Source organism: Rana temporaria, chromosome 13 (genome assembly GCF_905171775.1).
Source record: "Rana temporaria chromosome 13, aRanTem1.1, whole genome shotgun sequence".
Classification (NCBI taxonomy): domain Eukaryota; kingdom Metazoa; phylum Chordata; class Amphibia; order Anura; family Ranidae; genus Rana; species Rana temporaria.
This window is the reverse complement of record NC_053501.1, coordinates 43,965,462-43,993,370: the sequence shown is the minus strand read 5'-3', so window position 1 is coordinate 43,993,370 and position 27,909 is coordinate 43,965,462. Positions and strand designations below refer to the sequence as shown.

The 27,909-nt window shown below is 41.5% G+C and overlaps 1 protein-coding gene across 1 annotated transcript in view; it reads left to right on the top strand.

Annotated features, from left to right (window-relative positions):
• The window catches only part of SLC25A21 (solute carrier family 25 member 21), a 397,660-nt gene that overhangs the window by 298,252 nt on the left and 71,499 nt on the right, over positions 1-27,909 (top strand). The window contains exons 6-7 of the mRNA XM_040333092.1: positions 22,309-22,368; positions 23,328-23,435. Coding sequence (XP_040189026.1) covers positions 22,309-22,368; positions 23,328-23,435 — 168 coding nt within the window. The remainder of the gene's footprint in view (positions 1-22,308; positions 22,369-23,327; positions 23,436-27,909) is intronic.

The following is a 27,909-nucleotide window of genomic DNA, read 5'->3' as shown; positions in this document are numbered from 1 at the left end:
CATCTAAGAGGCATAAGGTGTTAAAGGAGCTGAAGAGGTACAGGACAGACATTGCCTTCCTACAAGAAACCCATCTTACACTAGGATCAAACATAAGGTTATACTCCCCCGACTTTCCCATATGGTATTATGGAGATACTATCTCTAATAGGGCTAGAGGGGTAGCGATTGGAATAGCGAAGGGGACACGGTTTGTCCTGACAGACAGATTGGCAGACCCAGAAGGGAGATTCCTCTTTCTACGAGGAAAACTGGAAGAGGCGGAATATACTCTCGTAAATATATATGCGCCAAATACCTCCCCGATGAAATACCTTCTGGGAATATTAGGGAAATTAAAAGATTTCGGGAGGGGAAAGATAATACTGGGTGGGGATTTAAACTTCTGTATGGACCCAAAGGTTGATAAGACACACCAGACATCTGAAACCCAAGAGAAACAACTAAAAAAAGTAAAAGATAGCCTACATAGAAGCCAACTAGTAGACACATGGAGGATCTTTAACCCGAGCCAACGAGATTTTACATTCTATTCCCAGGCCCATGGGAGCTATTCTCGAATCGATCACATTCTTGTGGAACATAGAATGTTGGAAATGGTAGTCGAGACAAGAATAGAAAAAGAAGAGAAGAAAAGAAAAAGAAAAAGTGCAGCGCTAAATATTCAGTGAAGTGAATCAAAAAATATGGTAAATAATCAAATTCAGTGAAAAATCAATGAAATTTAGAAAAAAAGGGGGAGGAGAACACACCCCCAAGTGGTGTGACAAGTAAAACACAGAGGGTGATGACCATGTGGTGACCTGGAGGACAACCAGAGGGTGGGATCTCTCTGGATAACTATATAATAAGAACACACCGTGATGAGTGATGTGACACAAAAATAAATAGTAATGTGAACCTCAAATGAAGTCCATATAAATTATACGTGTAAATCCAAAATGTAAGTGTGATAGTCCAAGGTCAAACTGGCATATACAATCCAAAAAAAAAAAAAAAAAAAAAGTATTTTTTTGAAGTTGGTCAGAAGTTCTTTGTGGAAAGAAAAAACGACTGCAGAGGAATGGAAGATGATGTGATCTTCTCAGGTGTGGAATTCAGATATTCTTGGTAAATAGTGGGGACCTCATCAGCAACCCATAATGGTATCCAAACAAATAAATATAAAGATGGGTACTCTTACCAGAATATGTGGACATACACGTCAGCGACGGTATGTCAAACAAGCATGCACGAACTCCTAGGCAGCAGTGATGTCAGTAGGGAAGCCGTTTGATGTGCCAACCTTTGATCCACCAGGGCGGGTCCGATCCAATGAAAGGAGACAACTCATGCAGGTGAGGTTCTCAGATGAAGGAGTATAATATGCAGGCCAAACGTAGAACCATGTAAGGGAAAACGTAACTCACATAGTGCGGTTAATCCCAAAACAAGCCTTTATTAGGCATAAAAAAATAAGCCAAAATGAACAGAAAACTGGATAAAAATAAATGTATAAAATAGATAAAAAAAGTACAAGCCCGGTGAAAGACGAGTGCAAGTGATCACAAGTAAAATATGGCGCAATGGGCGAGTAGCGTATGAGCTATGTACCCGACATGTTTCGAGCAGCAGAGCTCTTCAACTGGGACAAGAATAGAGACCATGACGATATCCGACCACGCACCTATTAGTATATCCATAAATATTTCAGGTAATCAAAGACCCTATCAAAATTGGAGACTAAACGAGGAACTACTGATTGAAGAGAAAAGCTTATTGAGGGTTAAGAAAGAATTAGAAGAGTATTTTAAGATAAATGAGACAGATGAAATTTCGGCAGCAACATTATGGGATGCCCATAAGGCGGTGATAAGAGGGGTTCTGATCTCTGAAGGAGCAAGAAGGAAAAAAGAAGAGAAAAGTAAAAGGGAAAAACTAATAGAGGAGATCTTCAACCTAGAACAACAACATAAGATAATGGGAAAGCAACGAGATTTATACTTGAATCTAGTTGACAAGCGGAACAAACTTAAAGAATTAATGGATCAGGAAACAAGAAGGGAATTTAATTCAATAGCAAGAGAAAGATATAAATGGGGAAATAAAACAAGCAAACATCTAGCTCGGATGGTACAAAAAAAGAAATCAAGGAACCATATAGATAAAATCAAAAATGGGAAAGGAGAGGTCTTACACACAACAAAAGATATCGCAGAAACATTTCGACTATACTACGAAAAACTCTATTCGGTTGAACAAAAGAATTGGCTAAAAGGTGAGAAAGAAAAAAAGATCATAATCTGCGGATCAATCCCAGTGGATAGATCCGGTCGTGTGTACGGGGCCTGAGTCAATAACCAACTGGTTTGTGCAAATTAATATTGCAACACCAAACATTGTAGATTACTTCAGATACTGCAAACCTGCGTTTGAAGCTCCAGATTTACTGGTATAATATTTAGGGCTGTGCAAATTAACTTTTAATTAATCGATTAATCTTTTTCAAAATCTTTTTGGTCAATTAAAATTCTTTTGATTGGTACTCACCTCTGCGCCGGCTTCTGGGCCTTCAGGGAGTTTCGTCGGAGATCCAATAACGTCACTGACACCGTTGGGGCTTTCCGTGTCCATCTGAAGGGCCCTTTTGCTGTGCCTTCATATCTGCATGCCGGCAGGACCTTACTATCTGCCACACGCAAGGGCTGTTACACTTCCCTCTATCACTTCCCTCTATCAACCTGGGATTCTACAACCATCCACTGGGAGTTGTGATAGTTCCCTTCATGGGACATCTACATGCCGATGGACTGATGTTAACCTCTCCTCGTCTGGATTCAGCAGTGGTATCGTTGTACACATTTTTATACCAGTATCAAACTTAGCTACATGTTTTTATGACTGCTGTTGGTAATGTTTGGTATTACTCGCGCCATTTTTACAGTTTATGTAGCTACATTGATTTTATCTCCAGTGCAATATTTATTTGGTTACCTACTTGAAGACTATAAAAGTTTTAATGCTATTCCCATCGAGCGCTGCCTTTGTGTGTTTTTTGTATCCTGCTATCCATTTTTCCAGTGGTTGGTAGCTGCACTGGGAATCAGCCTGCAAGGAGATCAGCTAAAAGTAGTTGGATCTGTATGTGCGTTATAATTAATCAAAATTAGTCGATTAATCGATTTAAAAAAAAAAGATTAATCGAACAGAAAAATTTTGATCAGTAACAGCCCTAATAATATTGCTTAATGCAGTAAAACAGAAAACGGCAGTGAAAGCTGAAGAAAAAGAGTTTTACAGGTGAACAGGGATGGGAACAGGGATGGGAACACAGGAACTTCTCCTACTCCATCTTCTACTAACCGCATGAAGAAAGAGAAAAGAAAACAGTGGAAAAAAAAGTGGAAAATTTACCACCATCCAACTCACCTGCCCAACCCCCCCCCCGACACAGAACCCTCAAAATATGTACCACATTAGGAAGGTTTCAGACCCCCCAACCAAACTTTTTAAGTTGTATGTAAAGAGGAAAGGATCAACGCTACACCTGCCCAGGTGTTTAAACCATAAAGAACAGTCTCAGCCTACATGTCTCCACCAATCCACACACTACGATGCATTTCTCTCTGCCCACCAAGGCTTAAGCATATAGTAACCTATGATTAAGCCCCGATGGGTGGGGCAAAATGCATTGGAGTGTGTGCTTCGTTGAAGACATGTAGGCGGAGGATTTTCTTTATTGTTCTCCTGGGCTGGTCAGGAGTTGCTGCAATCCTTTCCGATTTACATTTACTAACCCCCTGGATTGGTAATAGGACAAGCCTATACCCCATGTTCTGGGACACAGGGTTATGCTTTCACTTCTACTTTGAGTGGCACCAAAAACAATCAAAAAGGTTGCTTAGGGTTACACATTCTCTCACATTCATACCCCTTAAAATGTTCCACATTTTGTCATGTTACAATCAAAAACGTACATTTATTTTATTGGGACTTTATGTGATAGGCCAACACAAAGTGGCACTTAATGTGAAATGGAAGGAAATTGGTTAATGTTTTTCAAACTTTTTTACAAATAAGTACTTTATGTGCAAAAAGTGTGACGTGTATTTGTATTCAGCCCCCTTTACTCTGATACCCCTAACTAAAAATCTAGCGGAACCAATTGCCTTCAGAAGTCAACTAATTAGTAAATAGAGTCCACCTGTGTGTTATTGAATCTCAGTATAAATACAGCTGCTCTGTGAAGACCTCAGAGGTTTGTTAGAGGACCTTAGTGAACAAACAGCATCATGAAGACCAAGGAACACACCAGACAGGTCAGAGATAAAATTGTGCAGAAGTTTAAAGCAGAGTTGGTTATAAAAAAAGCTTTGAACATCTCAAAGACCATTATCCAATCCAAACCATCATCCGAAAATGGAAAGAGCATAGCACAACTGCAAACCTACCAAGACATCCACCTAAACTGACAGGCCAGGCAAGGAGAGCATTTGTCATGCACTCCACAAATCTGACTTTTATGGAAGAGTGGAAAGAAGAAAGCCATTGTTGAAAGAAAGCCATAAGAAGTCCCGTTTGCAGTTTGCGAGTAGCCATGTGAGTGACACAGCAAACACCTGGAAAAAGGTGCTCTGGTCAGATGAGAGCAAAATTTCACTTTTTGGCCTAAAAGCAAAAGGCTATGTATGGCGGAAAACTTACACTGCACATCACCTTGAACATACCACCCCTCTGTGAAACATGCTGGCGGCAGCATCATGTTTTGGGGATGCTTTTCTTCAGCAGTGACAGGGAAGCTGGTCAAAGTTGATGGGAAGATGGATGGAACCAAATACAGGGCAATCTTAGAAGAAAACCTGTTAGAATCTGCAAAAGACTTGAGACTGGGGCGGAGGATTCACCTTCCAGCAGGATAACCACCCTAAACATACAGCCAGAGCTACTATGGAATGGTTTTGATCAAAACATATTTTTATATGTTGACGGCCCAGTCAGTCAGTAAGTCCAGACCTAAATTCAATTGAGAATCTGTGGCAAGACTTGAAAATTGCTTTTCACAGAGGCTCTCTATCCAATCTGACAGAGCTTGAGCTATTTTGCAAAGAAGAATGGGCAAACATGTCACTCTAGATATGCAAAGCTGGTAGAGACAACCCCAAAAAGACTTACAGCTGTAATTGCAGCGAAAGATGGTTCTACAAAGTATTGACTCAGGGGGGCTGAATTTAAATGCACGCCATACTTTTCAAATTTTTATTTGTAACAAATTTTGAAAACCATTTATCATTTTTCTTCCACTTCACAATTATGTGCCACTTTGTGTTGGTCTATCACATAAAATCCCAATAAAATATGTTTATGTTTTTGGTTGTAACATTTTGAAAATTGCAAGGGGTATAAATACTTTTTCAAGGCACTGTATGTTTCACAAAGTCTAAGCTGACCATGGAGGTTTTCTGTCTTAGCCACTGTTATGAGCCTATGAGAGGATTCGGGGATAGTTTATTTAATAAGACAACCCTGGCTGTTTTAAAGGAATATTTCCTGTTACTGTAATCTCAGGTGCAGATTAGTTTCACCTTTGGGCATTGCCACCAGGGAGTACATCCCTAGTTTTACCACACTGTCTAAATTAAGTTGAGATGCATTTTTGCAAGGCTATTTGGTACCATGTAGAGAAGACTTTGTCATTTGCTTCCTTCAGGGAAGAATTTAGGGTACCCTTATATATTATGTTGGTGTAATTGGACACAGCAGTATCTAGATTGTTTTCCAATGCCAGAAGGTTCCAGCTTGTTGGAGGAGATCATAAATTGGGTGTATAAAGAAGAAATAGTACCCCTGGAACCTTGCTAGTTCACACACCAGTATTCAAAGATTGTCATACTAGGTACATCTGTGACATTCTTTACTAGGCCATGCAAATAGTGTGAAAGATGGTGAGGGCAAAACATTTCTGTTTGGGGCATTTCCAACTTGTCCTATAGGTGTATAGATTTCACAAGTTCTTTCTCTGTGATATAAGTGTGCACCCTGTAAATTGCCTTTTTTTTTAGCTACCACAAAAAGTGTTGAGGTAGTTTGCTGGGTGGAAAAAGTGGATTATTGAAAATGGGGGATAATAAGATGAGTATGTGGTAAAAGATATTACTGAAAGCTGAACTATGGGGTATTTAGTAAAGGCAAATATACTGCACTTTGCAAAGTGCAGTTGCTCTAGAGCATGGGTCTCAAACTGGCGGCCCTCCAGCTGTTGCAAAACTACAAGTCCCACGAGGCATTGCAAGGCTGACAGTTATAAGCATGACTCCCTTGGGCAGAGGCATGATGGGACTTGTAGTTCCGCAACAGCTGGAGGACCACCAGTTTGAGACCCCTGCTCTAGAGATTAGTAAATGAGCAGAAACTTGGGTACTTTTTGCAAAGTGAAGCTTTAGTTAGTTTATTAATGTTCTGGCCATTTTATAGATAAGCAACTCCTATCCTCATATTGTTTAGTGGTTCCAAATTAAGAATAACTACTGCAGTAAGGAACAGACACAAAAGATACACTCAGCATCTTTCCAAATAACCGTTCTCCTTTATTATGACGCAATTGAAGATTTTTATACACATGATTATGTAGGTATCACATTAATATTACAATTGTACGTTTATGGTAACAAGGGGCGTAACATAGGCAGACTAATTCTAATCGGGACTTGAAAGAATGCAAACATGTAATGAAAATGTTATTAGTGCCGTGTGCACAGTGAAGACAGTGTGCAATACATACAAAACAGAATACAATTATATACAGAACTTACAAATTTCCTGGAGCATCTGCACATGGCGAAGTGCACAGCCTATTTGCCTTTAGTAAATAAACCCCTGTGTTTGCTGCTCAGTAGTAATATAATATGTACGGGACTCTAAGGCCGTGTACAGACGACCAAACAAGTACGATGAAAGCGGTCCGCCGGACCGTTTTCACCGTACATGTCTGGCCGGGGATTTCTGTATGATGGCTGTACTAACCATCGTACAGAAATCCTTGCGTAAACAATACGCGAGGCGTGTCCGCGGTGTCGCCGCGACGATGACGCGGCGACGTGGGCGGGCCTGCCAGTTAAATGCTTCCACGCATGCGTCGAAGTCATTCGACGCATGCGAGGGATGGCGGGCGCTCGGACATGTACGGTAGGTCTGTACAGACGACCGAACATGTCCGAGCGGGCAGGATTCCAGCGGGCTGTTTTAAAACAAGTCCAGGAATATTTGCCCGCTGGGAAAAGGCCCGGCGGGCAAATGTTTGCTGGGGTCCTGCACGCTCGGGCCTACACACGACCGAACATGTCTGCTGAAACTGGCCCGCGGACCAGTTTCAGCAGACATGTTTGGTCGTGTGTATGGGGCCTAAGGCCTCGTACACACGATAGGTTAACCAGAGGACAACAGTCTAAAGGACCGTTTTCATCGGTCCAAACCGATCGTGTGTGGACCCCATAGGTTATTTAACCATAGGTTAAAAAAAAGCCAACTTGCTTTAAAATTAACTTATGGATTCCTAACCGATGGGAAAAAAACGATCGTTAGTAGGCACAACCGTCGGTTAAAAAGCCACACATGCTCAGAATCAAGTCGGCGCATGCTTGGAAGCATTGAACTTCGTTTTTTTCAGCACGTCGTTGTGTTTTACGTCACCGCGTTCTGACATGATCGTTTTTTTAACTGATGGTGTGTAGGCACGAAGGACCATCAGTCAGCTTCATCGGTTAACCTATGACAACCGTCCCTCAGACCGTTCTCATCGGATGGACTGATCGTGTGTACAGGGCTTAAGTCCCCCTTGCTGCTTCCTAGAATGCAGGATGTTATGGGAAAGCCTACATGCCTGTGCTCCAAATATAAGTTTTGTTTTCACAATTCACATTCTTTAAGGATTCCTACATGTAACGGGATAGGAAGAAACTTCAAATAATAGATTCATTTTAGGGGGGGGGGGGGGACAATGATTTTAAAAGCATTTATTTTACCCATCCATTATATATTTTCCGTCTGTCTCCTCCTTCTTTTTTGTGCCTTGCTTGATGTTCATTAATACAGTTTTGATGCAGCAAGCATGTATTCTGTATCCTGACTTTCTCCAGATTCCCAAAAAAGAAAACATAACAATGTGTTGTAGTCAAAAGTGGTTGTCAGGCAAGTCTCCTGTGTCCTTACAGTCTCCACTCTCCAGATGCTGAAGACAGAAAGTATTACACTAAACCATTGCATTAATCTGCTGTCTTTTATAACCGAACCTGCTTTTCTTGGTGGAGCTCCGCTTTAAATGTAATCATATTGCTACACTTAGAGGCACCTCTCTTCTTTTTTTATACTCAGTTGTGACATGATGCTACTCTTATATCAAGACATCGCTTGTATAACAAAATTTATTAAAAAAAAATTCTTGTCTTACAAAACGCTCTCAAACCAAGGTTTTACTGTATATTTAAACCTGACACCTCAGCTTCCGCCTGTGGTGCCTAGAACTATTGGAGATCACTGGGCCTACTGGTGAGATCCTGAAACGGCTAAGAATCCCAAAGCTGAACTTCAGACAGATATTCAAGACACAGATTAAATCATCTCTGTATTTCTAATACATTATGAAATGTGTTTTTTAAATGCAAGCAGTGTAAATACCTGAATTTTACTTGGTTGTGCTGCAGTGCAATTAGCCTGATTAGCTGATTAGTGTGCTGCTTCCTAATTCACTGTCCAGCTGCAGATTGACGGAGGGAAAAGGCATGTTAAAGTGATACTAAAGTCAGTTTTATTTCATTTAAAAATAACAAACATGTTACACTTACCTGCTCTGTGCAGTGGATTTTCACAGAACAACCTATATCCTCCTCTTCTGGTTTCCCTCACTGGCGCTCCTGGCTCCTTCCTCCTGTTGAGTGCCCCCACAGCAAGCAGCTTGCTGTGGGGGCACTCAAGCCCAGTCGAAGCTTTGTGTGTCCATTTAGACACGGAGCCGCGGTTCGGCCCCGCCCCCACTCTGTTCTCATTGGCTCACTGACTTTGATTGACAGCAGCGGGAGCCAATGGCACCGAGGGCCACATAGTTGTGAAGTGGAAGGAAAATGATAAATGTTTTTTTTTTTACAAATATATATGTGAAAAGCCTGGCGTGCATTTGTGTTTAGCCCCCCTGAGTGAATACTTTGTAGAATCACCTTTCGCTGAAATTTGGGGATGTCCCTACCAGCTTTGCACATCTACAGAGTGACATTTTTGGCCATTTTTTTTTGCAAAATAGCTCAAGCTCCGTCAGATTGGATGGAGAGCCTCTGTGAACAGCAATTTTAAAGTCTTGCAACAGATTCGATTTAGGTCTGGACTTTGCCTGGGTCATTCTAACACATGAATATGCTTTGATATAAACCAGTGATCTCCAAACTACGGCCCTACAGCTGTTGCAGAACTTCAAGTCCCATGAGGCATTGTAAAACTCTGAGGCCCTGTACACACGAGTGGATATCCGATGAAAACGGTCCGCCGGACTGTTTCCAGTGGACATTTCTGCTCCCAATTTTGATCTGATGGACTGTACACACCATCAGATCAAAATCCCCACGGAAAACATACGCGGTGACGTGGCCGCGCTGTCGACGCGGCGACGTGCGCGACCCTGGAAGGTAAATACTTCCACGCATGCGTCGAATCACTTCGACGCATGCGTGGGATGGGGATCGCTTGGACTTATCCGGTGAGTCTGTACAGACGACCGGATCAGTCCGACGGACAGGTTTCCAGCGGATAGATTTCTTAGCATGCTAAGAAATTTTTATCCGCTTGTAAACCGGTCGGCTGGACAAATGTCCGCCAAAAAATGTCCGCTAGGCCGTACACACGACCGGATTTGTCTGCTGGAACTGATCCGCGGATAAATCCCAACGGACAGATCCGGTCGTGTGTACGGGGCCTGACATTCACAGACATGACTAGGGCATGATGGGAATTGTAGTTCCTGAACAACTGGAGGGCCATAGTTTGGAGACACCTGATCTAAACCATCCCATTGTAGCTCTGGCTGTATGTTTAGGGTCGTTGTCCTGCTGGAAGGTAAATTTCCACCCAAGTCTCAAGACTTTTGCAGACTCTAAACAGGTTTTCTTTTAAGACTGCCCTGTATTTGGCTTTATCCATCTTACAGAATACTTTATTAATCTACTCATCAACTCAGACCAGCTTCCCTGTCCCTGCTGAACAAAAGCATCCCCACATGATGCTGCCACCACCATGGTTCACAATGGGAATGCGTGTTCAGGGTGATGTGCAGTGTTATTTTCCACCACACATAGCGTTTTGCTTTTAGGCCAAAAAGTACATTCTTTATCTCATCTTACCAGAGCACCTTCTTCCACATATTTGCTGTGTCCCCCACATACAAGAATGCATCACAGATCCACGAGTTAATTACTGAAAATGACCTTCACCTGATGGCCCTGACCGAAACCTGGTTCTCCTCAGGAGGGCTGGTTCACCTGGATGAGCTCATGCCCGAGAATTACAAGATTTTAGCTAAATGTAGACCTGTCAAGAAAGGGGGGGGAGTGGCTGTAATTTACAATGAGGACTTAACATGTATAGAAGTTTCTTCAGCACCTTTTAAGTCATTTGAGCACCTCCTCACCCGATGTAGTCTAGACAATAACCTCTCCATCTTGCTTGCAGTGGTCTACCGTCCACCCGGCTATGATAGCTCCTTTGCGAATGAGCTCTCAGCTTTTGCTCTACACTGCCTAACTTTATGTGACTTTTTTATTTTAATGGGGGATTTTAATATTTGGTTAAATGTAGAACATGATAAATTGGGACAAGAAGTATTGGCGGACATGGAATCCCTGGGTCTTTTGCAAACCGTTTCTGGGCCAACTCATGATAAGGGCCATCAGCTGGATGCCATATTTTGTTCTAAGAATCTGATATGTAATACTCTTTCAAAACAGGTGATTTGGTCCGACCACTTTTTCTTGTCAGCCAATCTTAACTATGAAATACCAAAAGGTAATCCCCCTGGCCCACCAATGGCAGTAACTGAACCTTATAGGAAGTTACATGACATCAAAACCCCGGCATTTACAGAAGCTTTTTATTCATGTGTAAATATCGATCCCAAGGATGTAGATCTGGGCTCCTTTGAAAAGAGTCTTTCTGCCCTCGAAGCCAAATTAGACGTGTGGGAACTTAAATTAAATACAATTTTGGACATTGTTGCTCCTTTAACAATGTCTAAAAATCGCCACAGGGCTGGCAAAAACCAACCCTGGTACAGCCACTCCTTGTCTATTATTAAAAGGAAATGTCGGGCACTAGAACGCCATTGGTATAAGACCAAAAACTCGACTGACAAGAGGCAGTATAGAATTCAATGCCGAGCTTATACACAGGCCTTAAAACGGCAAAAAAGGTCCCATTATGGTAATCTTATTGATAACGCCGATAACAGTGCTTCGGCACTTTTTAAAATAGTTAAAACCTTATTCTCCCCTACGCAGAGCCAGGTGAATATACCCCATTCGCAGGCTCTGTGCGACAATCTACTTAATACTTTTGTTACTAAAGTAGCCGACATACGCTTAGGCATAGGACAACTAACTCCCTTGGAATATCCCAAATCCTCATCCGACCCCCTGTCACTCTTAGGGACTGACTCACAGAAACCAATCACTTGCCCCCCCAAACCAAATTCCTCAGTGCCTAATTCCCTGTCGTCCTTTAGTAAGGTCAGCCGGGAACATCTTCTAAAATCTATGGCAAAAATTAAGGCCTCCTACTTCTATGGTGACATTTGTCCAGCCTGGCTCTTGAAGAAGAATGCAGAGCTGGTTGTGAACGACCTCCTGATACTTGTCAATCTTTCTCTAACCCATGGCGTGTTTCCGGCTCGCTGGAAACATGCCATTATCACACCAATTTTAAAAAAAAAACAACTTGGACCCTGGCTGTCTTTCTAATTACAGACCCATTTCTGCTATAGGTTTTCTGGCTAAACTGGTGGAATACGAAATTTTTCTCCAACTTCAATCGTACTCGGAGACAACAGGTCTGTTCCACGACTCGCAGTGCGGTTTCCGCCCGGGCCGTGGGATTGAGCTCACCATTCTTTCCACCAGAGAGAAGCTGCTCGGAGTCAGGGATGCGGGGGGAGCGGCTGCCTTGGTGCTCCTTGACCTCTCCGCGGCCTTTGACACCGTGGACCACGCTATGTTGATTGCCAGGCTTCGGGACGAGTTTCACATTACCGGCTCCGCTTCACATTGGCTTTCAGACTTTCTCACCCACAGGACCTTTCAGGTTAAAACCGGTCCTTTCCTATCTGCCATCAGCACCCTGAGTTGTGGGGTACCTCAGGGCTCTGCCCTGTCACCATGGCTGTTTAATGTGTATCTTCGGCCGCTTGCGAGTCTGCTGGACACCCATGCAGTGTTTAATCGGTTGTACGCAGACGATGTCCAGTTGGTCGTTGACAGCCTATCCAACCCTGCTCCTGGCCTGCAGCTTGCTTCCTGTCTATTAGACATTAAACAATGGATGGATCGCAATTCCCTTAGTCTACATGCTAAAAAGACAGAAATTCTCATCTCTGGACGTATTGATCCAGCTGTCTTTTTGGGAAACTGGCCCACGAGCCTTGGGCCGTGTCCGGTTCCAGTGAATCAAGTCCGCGTCTTGGGGACAATTTTTGACTGTAATCTGAATTGGATACCCCAAGTCAATCAATGTATCCACAATGCACTGTATCACATCAGGTGTTTGAGAAAGGTCAAAAATTTGTTTTCTCAGTACCACCGGAAAGTCCTGGTTCAATCTCTCGTCAACTCCCGGATTGACTTCAACAATATTGTGTATTTGGGTATGCCTCTAAAGTGGCTGAGGAAAATCCAGCTCGTCCAGAACCAGGCCGCTAGACTAATCTCCGGCTTAAATAGGCGGGAGCATATTACCCCTACCCTGCGATCACTGCACTGGCTCACTGTGGTAGATCGCATTGAGTTTAAGGCTCTCTGTCTCGCCTATCGCGCTTATCATGGGACGGGCCCACAATACCTGAATTCCTTGATAACGCGATACACCCCTGCACGAGGACTTAGATCACTTACAGCTGGTCTCGTCACTTGTCCATCTGCTCGCCTGCTTACCTTCGGGGGTAGACGCTTTTCTGTGAGAGCAACGGCCCTATGGAATAGTCTCCCTGTTTCTATCCGGTCTCTCCCCTCCATTATGGCCTTTCGTAAAAGGATAAAAACTTGGTTTTTTGAGGGAAAAGCAGGCTGAGTCACGTTAGTTTTCCCTGTTGTTCCTTGGTAGTTTGCTTTTTTTGTGCTCTCCTTTTTTCTCTTCCTTCTATTTTCTTTCCCTGACTTGATTTATCTATTTACAGGTATGTCTTCTGCGCTTAGACGCTTCCCTGACGGGTCAGTATTTGGCGCATTACAAATCCAATAAATCAATCAGTCAATCACATGGCTTCTCGCAAACTGCAAATGAGACTTCTTATGGCTTTCTTTCAACAATGGCTTTCCGCTTGCCACTCTTCTATAAAGGCCAGATTTGTGGAGTGCACGACTAATAGTTGTCCCGTGGACAGATTCTCCCACCTGAGGTGTGGATCTCTGCAGCTCCTCCAGAGTTACAATGGGCCTCTTGGCTGCTTCTCTGACTAATGCTCTCCTTGCCCAGCCTGTCAGTTTAGGTGGACGGCCATGTCTTGGTAGGTTTGCAGTTGTGCCATACTCTTTCCATTTTCAGATGATAAATTGAACAGTGCTCTGTGAGATATTCAAATTTTAGAAAAAAAAAATTATAGCTTAACTCTGCTTTTCACTTCTCCACTTTGACCCTGACCTGTCTGGTGTGTTATTTGGCCTTTATGATGCTGTTTGTTCACTAAGGTCCTCTAAAAAAAAAACTATGAGGGCTTCACAGAACAGCTGTATTTATACTGAGATTAAATTGCACACAGGTGGACTTTGTTTACTAATTAGGTGACTTCTGAAGGCAATCGGTTCGACTAGATTTTAGTTAGGGGTATCAGAGTAAAGGGGGCTGAATACAAATACATGCCACACTTTTCAGATATTTACTTGTAAAAAAAAATTAAAAACCATTTATCATTTTCCTTCCACTTCACAATTATGTGCCACTTTGTGCTGGTCTAATGCCGCGTACACACCATCACTTTATGTGATGAAAAAAAATGACGTTTTTAAAAACGTCACTTTAATTGACTGTGTGTGGGGGAAAACGTCGTTTTATGTCTTGTAAAAAACGACCAAAAAAAATTGAAGCATGCTTCAATTTTATGTGTCGTTTTTCAAAAGTGCACTTTTTACTTCACAGAAATTGACCGTGTGTAGCAAAAAACGTCGTTTTCTAAGACGTTTTTTCATCCACGCATGCCCAGAAGCAAGCTTCAATGGTAAAACGTGGTGGAACGTAACCTCACTTTGCAAGAACATTGTGAGAAAAACGATGGTGTGTAGGCAACTTCGTCTTTGAAAATTGAAGTTTCAAAAACGTCATTTTTTACTTCACAGAAAGTGTCGTTTTTTTTCATCACATAAAGTGATGGTGTGTACGGGGCATAACGCATAAAATCCCAATAAAATACATTTACGTTTTTGGTTGTAACATGACAAAATGTGGAGAATTTCAAGGGGTATGAATACTTTTTCAAGGCACTGTATCCAAGCCATTACATACCTTTAGTGGCAAGAGACAGGGATGCCCACTGTTGCCTCGGTTGTTTGCATTGGCAATAGCGCTGCTTGCAAAACTCTTGAGATCTGATTCTAGTGTACAGGAAATTATGATCAATGGTTTAGACTAGAGAAGGGGTCTCCAAACTATGGCCCTCCAGTTGTTCAAGAACTACGTTTCTCACCATGCCTAGTCATGTCTGTGAATGTCAGAGTTTTGCAATGCCTCATGGGACCTGTAGTTCTGTAACAGCTGGAGGGCCATAGTTTGAAGATCCCTGGACTAGAGGGAAAAGTCTCCCTCTATGCTGATAATATGTTGATTTATTTGGCTGAACCCATAATATTGCTTTACAGATTACTTCATTTGATTTGGAAGTTCTGACTATTCTGTGGCTTCCAGGCAAACTGGTGGAAAAATTGCAATATTTCCTATAGATTCAAACCCTTTGCTTCAAATTCCCATATATGTATTCATCTGTGTGTTTAGCTGTTTGCCTGGAGTTCGTGAGAAGGCACTCCTAAACAGTGCTTTTAAAGGATCTTGTTGGGAGACCTAGTGTTTGCATCCGCAACTGGGCTCTGAAGGAGGAAGCTAAGAAAAAAGGTAAGTATATGTGTTATGGTTCTCCTTGTTTGTTTTTCTTTTATATATATATATATATATATATATATTTTTTTTTTTTAAGTGTATTTTGTGCGTGTACTCGAGAGAGGAGCCGGACTGCAGGAGTTGGGAGTAGGCAGGCCTCCCCCAGAGGCAATCTGCCACCTTTCTCCATGCCCCAGGTGGCAATGGCGGGTGTGTGAGGGGGTCCTCCCACACAGCCCGCCCTACCTGCTCCGCTTTGAAGCCCCACGGGGCAGAGGGACTCCCTATAAGGGAGTGAGAGGATTTGCCCGCTCAACCAGCCCCGTTAGTCCTTCGCCTCTCTTTTTAGAGACCGCGTGGTCAAAGTGCGTGCATGTTAACCCAATTTCGAGTGCGTGTAAGTGTGGTGGTTTTTGGGGGAGGGGGGTGAGCGTACTAAGCGCAGGCTTACCTCGCATAGCACTCCCACCGGGAGCCGGGCTGAGACCACCAAACTCAATTCACATGTAGCTGAGACCAGAATCCGAACCCCTAGCTGCAGAGGTGAATGGCTTATCAGCGCAGTGCCAATCACGTTGAGCCATATATATTTATATGTGTGTGTGTATATATATATATATATATATATATATATATATATATATATATATACATATATATATATATATATAGTATGTAACATTGCTTTTTTATATGGGTGTGGAAATATATAAAAAATAAACAATAATGCTTTACTTACAAATAAAAAATAAATAAATCGTGATGTAATTTGTATTGGTCATGAAGCTCTATATAATGCTGGGATCCAAAATAAATATATGATGGTTTTCTGAAACTATTTTCAGATATTTTGTTTTTTTAATGAAACACATTTTTCTTCAGATTGCAGTTAGTCAGCAACTTGGAGCCCCCCCCCCCCTTTTCTGCTTGGTTGTCAGGCAAACGAGTGACCTCTGCATTGCTTCTTTTCTAGAAAAAATTTAAGAAGTACTGCATGAGGTTTGAGTACAATGTTTACATACTGACGTCTGTAGAATTTTCTCTTGTATAAGTATTTCAGCACTCGCTTGCCCACGTGACCACATATCACTCATCGCACATACTTATACAAAAGCAAAACAACCTTTTAAAAGCAAAGCTTGAAGATAGAACAAACTTTCCCCAGAGATGTGTAAGAAATATACCCAATCTATTTTAGGATTGCCATCAAATTTATAGAAGAAAGATGTTTCAAGTACAGGTACTTCTTAAGTTGCCTAATTCCAACTTTTTACAAATAAGTTGTGCTGATAATATCACCCAAGTTGGGCAAGTTACATAAAGGGGTCTGCAAAGTGCTAAAGTGTAAGTCCAGTTCTGTTCATTGGTTGGAGGCATGTACAGGGCACTCAGCATAGGGACAGCAGTTTCTGTCTGCAACAAACCAGAAGGTGGTGAAAATCAATTTATATCTAGCAGGAGCAAGGTGCAAGTTGATGCAGAAACACACTAAGCATTGCGAAAGTTCCCTAGCACTCAACTTAGTCAGTACAGAACATCAGCACTCAACCCTGCTAGCCAGCAGAAAACACAAATGCTTAACCCAGCTAGCCAGTACAGAACTCCAGCACTCAGCCTAGCCTTCCAGCATGGAACATCAGCACCCCACCCAGTTTACCAGCATAGAGCAGAAGTACTCAACCCAGCTTACCAGCAGAGAACACCAGCACTCAACCCAGCCTCCCAGCAGAGAACACTAGCACTTAACCCAGTTTACCAGCACAGAACACCAGTGCTCAACCCAACTTACCAGTACAGAGCACCAGTACTGAACCCAACTTACCAGCACAGAACAACAGTACTCAACCCAACTTGCCAGGACAGAACACCAGAACTCAATCTAGCTAGTTGGTATAGACCACCTAACTATGAACAGTTTATAACATTTACAGTAGTGGTCTTGTGTGTACAGGAATCTCAGTACAAGCACTGCAACTCAGCAGCTAAATGCAATTCAGTATTTTGTTTTATGAAATGAACTTTATTGAACTCAGAAGAATAGCAACAACAGTTGCGGTATGCAAACCACAGCTAGGCTTTGCACATCAAATTGTGTGGAATCCACTACAAAAAGTATCACAGCCAGGCAGGGCTTTTTTTTCTCAAACAATAGGTGCTGGAACCTAACCATGATCCCACAAAACCCCTCCCTCTACACACACCCTCCAAATCACATCAAATAGTGGGTGTGGTCGGTAAGATTTCACGTACAGTAGGAGGGTCTTAAAGGAACATTAAATACCAGGATTGCAATACATACACAGAGTGCAGAGCTGTCACTTGTAAATGCAGAAACCGGACCTCTGTGTTTACAAGTGATTGTGGTGAGCAGACACCAAAGGGTCTGAGCCAGAGATGGTGGAACTGAGTTCCACCAAGTTCCCCCTGAAAAAAGCCCTGATCACAGCACCTATACCTTCAAAATAATTGCATTTATCCCTGTCTATATTAGAATGTCAGTACTACTGGATGCATAAAGCTTATTAAATACACATACTCCGTTTTATTATCTTGTTAAGATAAACGTTTAAAAAAAATGCAACTTGTGTAAATGGATATTATTCATTACAGCAATTAGATCACAAGCCATAATTAAGGTGAAGAAAAAGTATTACTAGGGGTGCTTTGTATAACTGTAATGACAAATGATGCATCTTGCAACAGGTTCACATAAGTGTCACTGTATATGTATCTGTTGCAGAATTGTCTCAGACCAACATTTTTGTCTGTGACACAATATTTACACATGCACCGTAATTTACTCCAATGTAGAAGAGGTCTTATTTACCTCCACTTTCCTTATAACTAATCTGGTGGTATTTCTTTATGAATTTGTACCATCAGTAGTGACTGCCAGTAAAAGTGTTGCAAATAAAAACTTCATGAATTTGTTCTAGGGGTCACACAGGTTTCACGAATTAGACACAATTAGCCGGATTCAGGTAGAGCGGCGCTTCTTTAGGTCGGCGTAGCGCATCCCATTTGCACTACGCCGACGTAACATAGTGAGGCAAGTACTGTATTCACAAAGCACTTACCTCCTAAGTTATGTCGGCATAGCGCAAATGGCCCAGCGTAAACCCGCCTAATTCAAAATAGGCAGGTAGGGAGTGTGTTGTATGTTAATGAATCGTGACCCCATGTAAATGAAGGTCGTTCGTACGGCGCATGCGTGCGCATGCTCAGAATCACATAAGAAATACTCAATGCTTTCGACGTGATTGTCACCTACGCCCAGCCCCATTCACGTACGCTTACGCAAACGATGTAAAATACGACGGCTGTTCCGTCGTCTATACCCTGCATGGGCTGCGCCATCTTTTTGGTGGTTTATCTTTACACCGGAAAAACGCCTTACGTAAACAGCTTATTGGGCACAAGTACGTTTGTGAATCGGCGTATCTAGGTAATTTGAATATTCTAGGCGTAAATCAACGTACACGCCCCTAGCGGCCAGCGTAAATATGCAGCTAAGATACGACGGTGTAGGAGACTTACGCCGTTCGTATCTTAGCAACAGAGAAGCGTATCTCAGACTGAGAATACGCTTAAAGATACGACTGCGCGGATTCGGACTTACGACGGCGTATCTACTGATACGCCGTCGTAAGTCTTTGAGAATCCGGCTAAATGTTTGCATGTACATCCACACCACCAGGAATGTGTTGCAGATACATTATTGAATTACCCCCATTATCTTTACATTCCTTACTGCTTTATTCAATAAAACTAGTGTTTTTTGTAGTACTGTACTAGGGGACAAGTAACTTATACATTTCCTAACAACTATCAGTGCTCTGCTCTAGGTCCCTACCACTCCTCTATATCAGAGGTGCATGCAGGTATCTAGAGCCCCTCTAAGCCCCCCTACCTTGTGTTCTAATGAAGCACTACACAACCTTTTTTTTTTATATATAAATGGCCAGTCATTCATTTCCCTCTGTATAAAGCTCAGAGGGTTGAGGAAAGCCACATTATGAGTGGCCTTCCATAGCCAAAAGCCTTGTACACACGACCGGTTTTCCCATCGGGAAAACTGCCTTGAGAGCTTTTGGCCATGAATACCGTCCGTGTGTGCTCTCATGGCAGTTTTCCTGTCAGGAAACCCAGTCGTGTGTAGGGGGAAAAAGTTACTGAGCAGGTTCTCGATTTTCCCCTCTGCTTTCCCGGCAGATTTTTTACCGCCGGGAAAACCGATTGTGTGTACTAGGCAAAAGAGTTGCTGAGGGCCTAATAAGAGAAGTGTGCAGCCAGTATCATTACAAGATGCCTAGCCCAAAAAGTTAATGCTATAAATGTCAAAGCATATCATTTTTTGGAATTTATTCCACATGGCAAACTCAACAAGCAAAGTGCAGAAAACCATAGTAACTCACTAGAAATCATCTTCGTTGCTCTTCTTTTGATGTAGGTTACCACATACAGTATAATTACATTATTGCCCTTTGTTTTGTCGTACCAAATAAGACCTAGTAAGTTGTGTAACATCATAGCATTGAATAATTTTGTATCTATAAAGCATTTGCATTTGCAGACTGATTATGTTGCCCTCTGAGGCTTTACATTGTTCCAATATACATAGATGAGTGGTAGTAGTGTAATCAATAAGGTTCTTGCAGTAAATAAAAATTACTAAACAGGAATCTGTGGCAGAAACTGCTAGGGGAACAGTGGAGGGTATAATCGCGATCTCATACAGACCTCATAATTGACTAAGGAAAGCATTTATAAATACTTGCAGAGAGAAGTAATGAAAAGTTGACATTGTCCACATAAGCCTTGAAACCTTCTTTTGACACCTGTAAAAGCAGAATTTTCTGTATATGCCATTGCAAAGAGGAGGAGGAGAATAGTACAGACTGATACTGAAAGTGCTGTCTATTAAGGGGGAACAATAATGAACAGAAAAGGTTTTCTAAATTATCAGATCGATGTTCCTCCTGATGTGTCATGAGATTGGTCACCACCTTGTCCAAAAAGAGACAAATTGTGTGGTTGTCATCTCATTTCTAAGGGATATTTTAGGTTGTTTCAAATTGTTTGGAAACATAAACATCTGACTTTCATTATAGACTTATTTTACAATGCCTGCATTCCCATGTGGAAACTAAGGACAGAATATGTTCATGCCTATGAAGCAATTGCATAGTACAAAAGGCCATGCTGGATGGGTACTAGTCAAATATCCATTCTCTGTCTCACTATTGCTGAATGATTCTATCTATCTATCTCTGTATGGGCACTGTTGCTGCCGAGGAATGACCTTGTTCATGTTTGCTAGGCTTAGCTTATGAACCCCCATACACATGCCTCCCAAGTGTCTGCAATCCCATAGGACTGTCCCAGTATTTGAAAATTACCCCATAGTATTCACTTTAGAAATGAATGAGTGGTCTGGCCAAGCTGTCCACCACAGAAAGGAATGAGTGATCACCAGGCCAAGCTGTCCACCATAAAAGCGAATAGCTGAAAGGTTTTTTGCATTTGCAGGGCTGGCCACCAACGATGAGGCATTTTTTCTCCACCTAACCACCAGTGCTGGGCATTCCTCCCACTGATTTCTCTTTCTACTTACCACTAACGCCAGGACATTTTCTTCTTTCCACTGAAGTCAGGACATTTTCAATTAGGCATATTTAACTATGCGTCTTAACAATTCCACATATTCATTGTAATGTAGCCATGACCACTTTTTGCTGGACTAGCCTCACCATTTATGCACACATTTCTGATGGTGTGGATGTAGTTGGAAATCTTGTGAAAAATGAATGAAACCTGTTAATAATTTTCATTTTTAGTACCAACACGTGTTGCAAATTCACTTAGTTCTTATTTTCATCACTTTTACATGTTATGTTTTTAGTGGATTGAAACACAGCAGTATTATATATTATATGTAAAGTTATTATTTTCTTCAAGATCATAGCTCTGAAGTCAGGTTCCAGGTTTCTAACAACTTAATGTTACATATACACGGGCAGTTTGGTTCCTCAGCTTCAGATCCTGGTGTTTTGGGTAGCACAGGAAGCACAGGTGCAGCATCCAGTACTGCTGCTAGCAGCTTGTTAAAATCTATGACACATTGAAATATGAATGCTGTACTGAACAGTACTACTGTTTAGAGATGTATGTGTTCAGGGACATATGCCCCAAATGCAAAATTACTGCGTTTGGGGCATATGTCTCTGAATGCATACAGTCTTATCTGTGAGTACCACTTGTTACATCGTACAGGCGCATCCAGCTACCTTGTAATTTAGCCTGTCAGATCTTAACAGGCTGCTGGCCCCTGCACCTGTGCTTTTTTTGACACTGGCTGGCCAAACCATTTGTGTGCATGAAGCCCACTTTGCTGGTTGTATATATTAGAGGGTTGGTAACCTGCTAAGGTTTCAGTGCAGAGATCAAATTTCCATGTCTGTTGTGAAGTTTGAAAATGTATTTATTCACAATGCTTATACATACAGAGGTGAATGATGGCTTATTTTAAGGTAATTTTTACTGCTAGTTCAGAATATGTATATACTTTAGAGTGCACAATTTAGAACAGGCTCACTTTAAGGCCTTGTAATCACTGCAGCTCAAAGAAGCTGTTCCTACAGGCATTTGAGCGGTTTTGAGTTTTTACTTTCCTCTTAAGCCCCGTACATACGATCGGAATTTCCTATGGAAAAAGTCAGACAGACTTTTTCCATCGGAAATTCCGACCGTGTGTATGCCCCATTGGAGTAATTCCATCGGAAATTCCGATGAATTCCATCGAAGTTTAGATAGAGAACATGTTCTATTTTACTCCGATGGAATTCAGTCTGAATTCCGATGTGATTTTGGCCTGACAAAGGTCCGATCGTGTGTACGGGGCTTAACTCCCTCCATGTTGGCCATAAGTAGCTATACGGCAATGTATCAGTGTCTGATGAAATTTCTTCCAGATGTTTTGATCACTGTTTTGTTCTGTTTCAGTTTTTTACCTTTGAGCAATACAAAAAGCTGCTATTGCCACTCTCCCTGTCTCCTGCCTGGGTAAGTCAGACTTGTGCTATGTTTGTGCTATATTACCCTCACTGTGGTGCAATAACAGATTATCCTTTTTACATTAATGTTTCTTATAGTACATAACGAATAAAAGAACTATGCAGAATTAAAATGGTAAAACATGCATGTGTTTTGATGAATGGTCTACTCTCATAAAATACCCCCTAATGTTCAGCAATACATAACTTTATTATTAGAACAATACATTTCTTCTTTCCTGTTCTTCAACATTACATCAGGTCGCCGGTGCTATCCCTCAGTCATATTTGGACCTGAAGGATTGTGGACGGTCTGAATTGAAATATGTGTGACCAAATCCTTTGAAACCAGTCAGGCTACAATGTGTAAACTGTTTTTTTTTTTTGTATCACGAACCAGCTAGCTTCATGTTCTAGATCAATTAAAGCTTCAGTTTAAAGGCTTTCTCTATTTATATCTGTCTCTCATGAGATGCCAGGGATGACTCAACCACCAAGCCCCACCTAAAACTAAAGGTCAACAGACCCTATAAAGAAAACTCTGTTTTAAAAAAAAAAAAGTCTGGGAGCTTTGATTATTTACTACTTTATGCAAATGGTTGCCTGACTGTTATTGTGACTCAATAGCTTCATTTTTTTCTATACCACTGTCCTGGAACAAGTGTGCAGACCACTAAAGTGTAAAAGTCAAAGATTTTTATTTGCAGACTTGTGCTGGTTCACCGAAGCAAGAGAGTCAGCATGACAGATAGGCAGTGAGAATTTTAAATAAGGGGTCTAGTGGCAGCCTCTATTGGTCCCTTATGCGATGTTCTTTAATAAGCCTACTGTAACCTTTGCTGACTCATTTGTTCTATCAAATACAAGTCTGATGGTGCATTGTTTTATACATTTAGGTGGCCATGTTGAAAACATGAATTATTTTAATTGTGTTTATATCCAATGTATTTCTCTTTTCATACACTGTAGGTGTTTGCTATAGCTGGCCTTGGATCGGGATTAACTGAAGCCATAGTTGTGAACCCTTTTGAGGTTGTAAAGGTCAGCCTTCAAGCTAACCGTGATGCATATGCCCAGGTAAATATATAATATCATAGAGGTGTAATATTTTGCCATACCATGTCATGCATGGTGTTCAGCAGATCAAAAAAATTGTAACTTTTTTGATAGAAAGATGACGACTACAAAAATAATTATATTGTATCAATACCACCACCTCAATCTATACCTCCTGCCTGGGCCAGTTGATTGCCCCCCATGGCTTTCAATATAATCTCTACACTGATGACACCCACATCTATCTCTCCACCCCCAGCTCTCTCCATCTGTCTCCTTACGCATTACCAACTTACTAACAGCTACTGTATATACGCCTGGATGTCACATCACTTCCTCAAACTCAACCTATACAAAACCAAGCTCATGATATTTCCTCCCCCACATACCATTTCCCCTGATTTGTCTGTCAAAATCAACGGCTCAACTATCAACCTGTCCCCCCAAGCCAACGTCCTATGTGTAATCCTGGACTCTGCACTATCCTTTCGTCCCCACTATCCAAAGCTTTCTGCATCATCTCCAAGATAAGTCCCTTCCTGACTAATGTCACTACAAAACTTCTAATTCACTCCCTGGTCATCTCTCACCTCAACTACTACAACTTCCTCCTCACTGGCTTACCTCTAAATGTGCTATCCCCCCCCTTCAGTCCATCATGAACGCTGCTGCCAGGCTCATCTATTTTACAAACCGCTCAGCATCTGCTACACTCTTCTGCCAATCCCTCCATTGGCTGCCACTCAACCAACAAATTCAATTCAAGATACTAACAATAAATTTCAAAGCCATCCACAACCTGGCCCCCAGCTACATCATTAACTTGGTCTCAAAATACCAACCAAATAGTTTTCTTGACTCCTTCTAAGACCTCCTGCTCTCTAGCTCCCTTGTCACCTCATCCCATGCTCACCTTCAGTACTTCTCCTGAGCCTCTCCCATTATCTGGAATGCTCTGTCCGGCTTTCTCATACTTTGTCAACTTTTAGACGATCCGTGAAAACTCATCTCTTCCTAGAAGCCTATCTGGCCCCCACATAACAACTGTACATTTATTTTTCTCCATCAGCACATCCCCCGCAGTTATTACCGCTTGTATCTCTTGACCCTCCCTTATAAATTGTAAGCTCTAACAAGCAGGGCCCTCTGATTGCTACTGTATTAAAGTGTATTGCATTTGTAATGTCTACCCTCAAGTTGTAAAGCACTGTGTAAACTGTTGGCGCTATATAAATCATGTAAAATAATAATGATGCATAATAATAATAATGATGCATATGCCCAGGTAAATTTATAATAGCATACAGGTATGATAATTTGCCACACCATGTCATGCATGGTGTCCAGTAGATCGTAAAAATGTAGTAACTTTTTTGATAGAAAGATTACTACTGAAAAAATATATTGTATCCTGTCATGCCAAGGGAACCTTTGGACCTTTGCCTATTATCAACCAATGATAGATAATCTTCTCTATTTTTTATAGATTGTGTTAAACATTATTTAGGTAATGAATACAAAGTTCAAAGGTACATAGCCTATTTGAGCATTATAAGAGTGAGCAGTAGAGACATTTTCAATCTCCCCCCCCTTTTTTTTCTCCTCCTCTCTCACCCTCTCTCCACCCCCCTCTCTCCACCTTTGCTAGTACTCTTGGAGGGAGTGGTTGGGGGGGCAGGTGGGGCAGGTTGAGACGGATATAGTAAAAGAAGGTAAACCGTTAAAAAGAGGGAAATGGAGACCGGGGCTCATTCACTACTCTGGCATCACTTTCTTGGTAGAAAGGGAGAAGAGATAGACTGTGCCAAACAGAACTCAACCTCAGGTATAGGAGTGCAGGGAACCAAAGAAAGAAGGTCCTGCACTAAGACCATAAGGTCAAATTACCAACAAGGGGGGGGGGGCAGGATGGGGAGAGGGGGGAGGAGTAGGATCTGCATATGCCAGAATTTTCATTTCTAATTTAATTTCATTAATCAAGGGGATATAGTTGGCCATATAGAGTTTTCCTAATGTAGGTGTTATTTTAATTCCTAGGTATGTTAATGTTGTTGTCTCCCAAGTAAATGGGAATTCCTGCTTTTTCTTCATTTCTATCTATTCCTAAATGTAAGATGACAGATTTTGTGGGGTTAATTTTAAAGTTCGAGAGTTCCCCATATTTTTTTTATTTCTTTTATTACATATTAGGCAATGATATCTTTGGTTTAGTTAGGTATAGGAGTATGTCGTCTGCATATGCAGCCACCTTATACTCCTCCTCTCCCACTCTCACTCCTCCTATGTCTGGATTTTTCAGTATTTGTGCTAGTAATGGTTCTAGTGCTATTACATACAGGAGCGGTGAGAGTGGGCATCCCTGTCTTGTTCCATTGAACATCTCAAACACAGACGACACACTCCCATTGACCTTAACCCTGGCCGTTGGGTGATTATATACATTTTTTACCCATCTCATAAATCTAGTTCCCAGTCCTATGTTCCGGAGTGTATCCATCATAAACCCCCGGTCGACTTGTCAAATGCCTTTTCAGCATTAATTGACATGAGTACGACTGGGGGTTTCTTCTCCTTTTCCTTGCGCATTAGTAATATGTTTTTTATGATATTATCTCTTCCTTCCCTACCTGTTACAAAGCCGCCTGGTCCTCGTTTAATAGTTCTGCCATTTGAGTTTTTATTCTTGTTGCCAATATTTTTGCATATATTTTTATGTCTGCGTTTAACAACGCTATAGGCTGGTAGTTGGAACAGATAGTTCTGTCCTTTCCTACTTTTGGCATGATTGAAATATTGGCAAGGAGTGATTCTTTTCTTATTTCTTCCTCTTCTCCTAATTTGTTAAAGTAATTACATAATTCCGGTACTAATAATTCTCTAAATCTTTTATAGTATTTAATCGGGAATCCATCTGGACCTGGGCTTTTCCCCCCTGGTGTTTCTCAGAGAGCTTCATTTATTTCCTCTTGTGTAATTAGGTCTTCTAAGGACTCGGCTCTTTCTGGGGCTATCTTTGGAAGATTAGCTTCCTCTAAGGCCGCATACACACGATCGGTCAAAACCGATGAGAATGGACCGAAGTTCAGTTTCATCGGTCCAAACCGACCGTGTGTACGGCCCATCGGTCTTTTGTCCTTTGGACCAAAATTTTAAAACTTGCTTTAAAATCGAACCGATGGACCGCTGACCGATCGGTCCAAACCGATGGTTAGTACACAAAAGCATCGGTTCAAAACCCACGCATGCTCAGAATCAAGTCGACACATGCTTGGAAGCATTGAACTTCGTTTTTTTCAGCACATCGTTGTGTTTTACGTCACCGCGTTCTGACCCAATCGGATTTTGAACTGATGGTGTGTACACACATCAGACCATTCAGGCCACTTCAGCGGTGGACCGATGAAAACGGTCCGTCGGACCATTCTTATCAGATGAACCGGTCGTGTGTACGCGGCCTAAGTATTCCTGTATTTTAATTGTTCTACCCTCCCCTTCCTGTTGTGTTTCATTCATTCTGATGGAATATAATGTGCTATAGTATGTTTTAAAGACCTTTTGCAATTTCCGATGTTTTATATTTCATCTCTCCTGTCTGGTTCTTTATCTTTTCTATATAGTTACGTTTTTTTTCCTATGATAATCTTGCCAAATATTTTCCAGGTTTATTTCTCCATTTGTAACTTTCTTTTGCAACATTGTTGAATACTTTTCTAGTTTTCTGTTCCATCAGGTATCTGAGTTGCCCCCTCTTGATTACTATTTTTTGGAGTGTTTCCCTTTCTTGATGTGTTTTATGTTTTTGTTCAAGGTGATATAATTTGTTTATTATATTTTTCATAGCTAGTTCTCTTTCTTTCTTTTTTCCCGCCCCAATGGAAATCAATTTGCCCCTGATAACCGCCTTATGGGCTTCCCGTATTATTGCTGAACTAACTTCTGTTGTATTATTTATCATGAAGTATTGTTCAATTTCCCTCGCTATTGTTTTACCTACTCCTATGTCATCTATAAGGTCTTCATTAAGACTCCATGTCCCTTTTCTTTGGTCTGTTCCCTTAAACCTAATTCTTACTATTACCGGGGCATGGTAAGAGTTTGATATTATACTAATTGCAGTTTCGACTACGTATTCCAACACCCCATGGTCCACCAGAATGTATTCAAGTCTTGAATATGTGTCGTGCACAATGAATGGTATGAGTAGTCCTTATTTGGGTGTGATATTCTTCATGGGTCGATCAATTGCTGATTATGTATTTTTTTCTTAACCAATTTTAGTTGTTTACTTTCTCGCATCGGTGCACCAGACGTATTATCAAGTTCGTGTTCCATTGAGAAGTTAAAATCTCCCGCTAGAATTATATAGCCTTGTTTGAAGTCCATTAGGGCGTTCAAAATCCCCTTCAAATATTTTTTGGGCTGTCTTTTGGGACAGTACACATTTGCTAGCGTATTTTTATTCCCTTGTAGTATCCCTTTCAATAACAGGTAACGA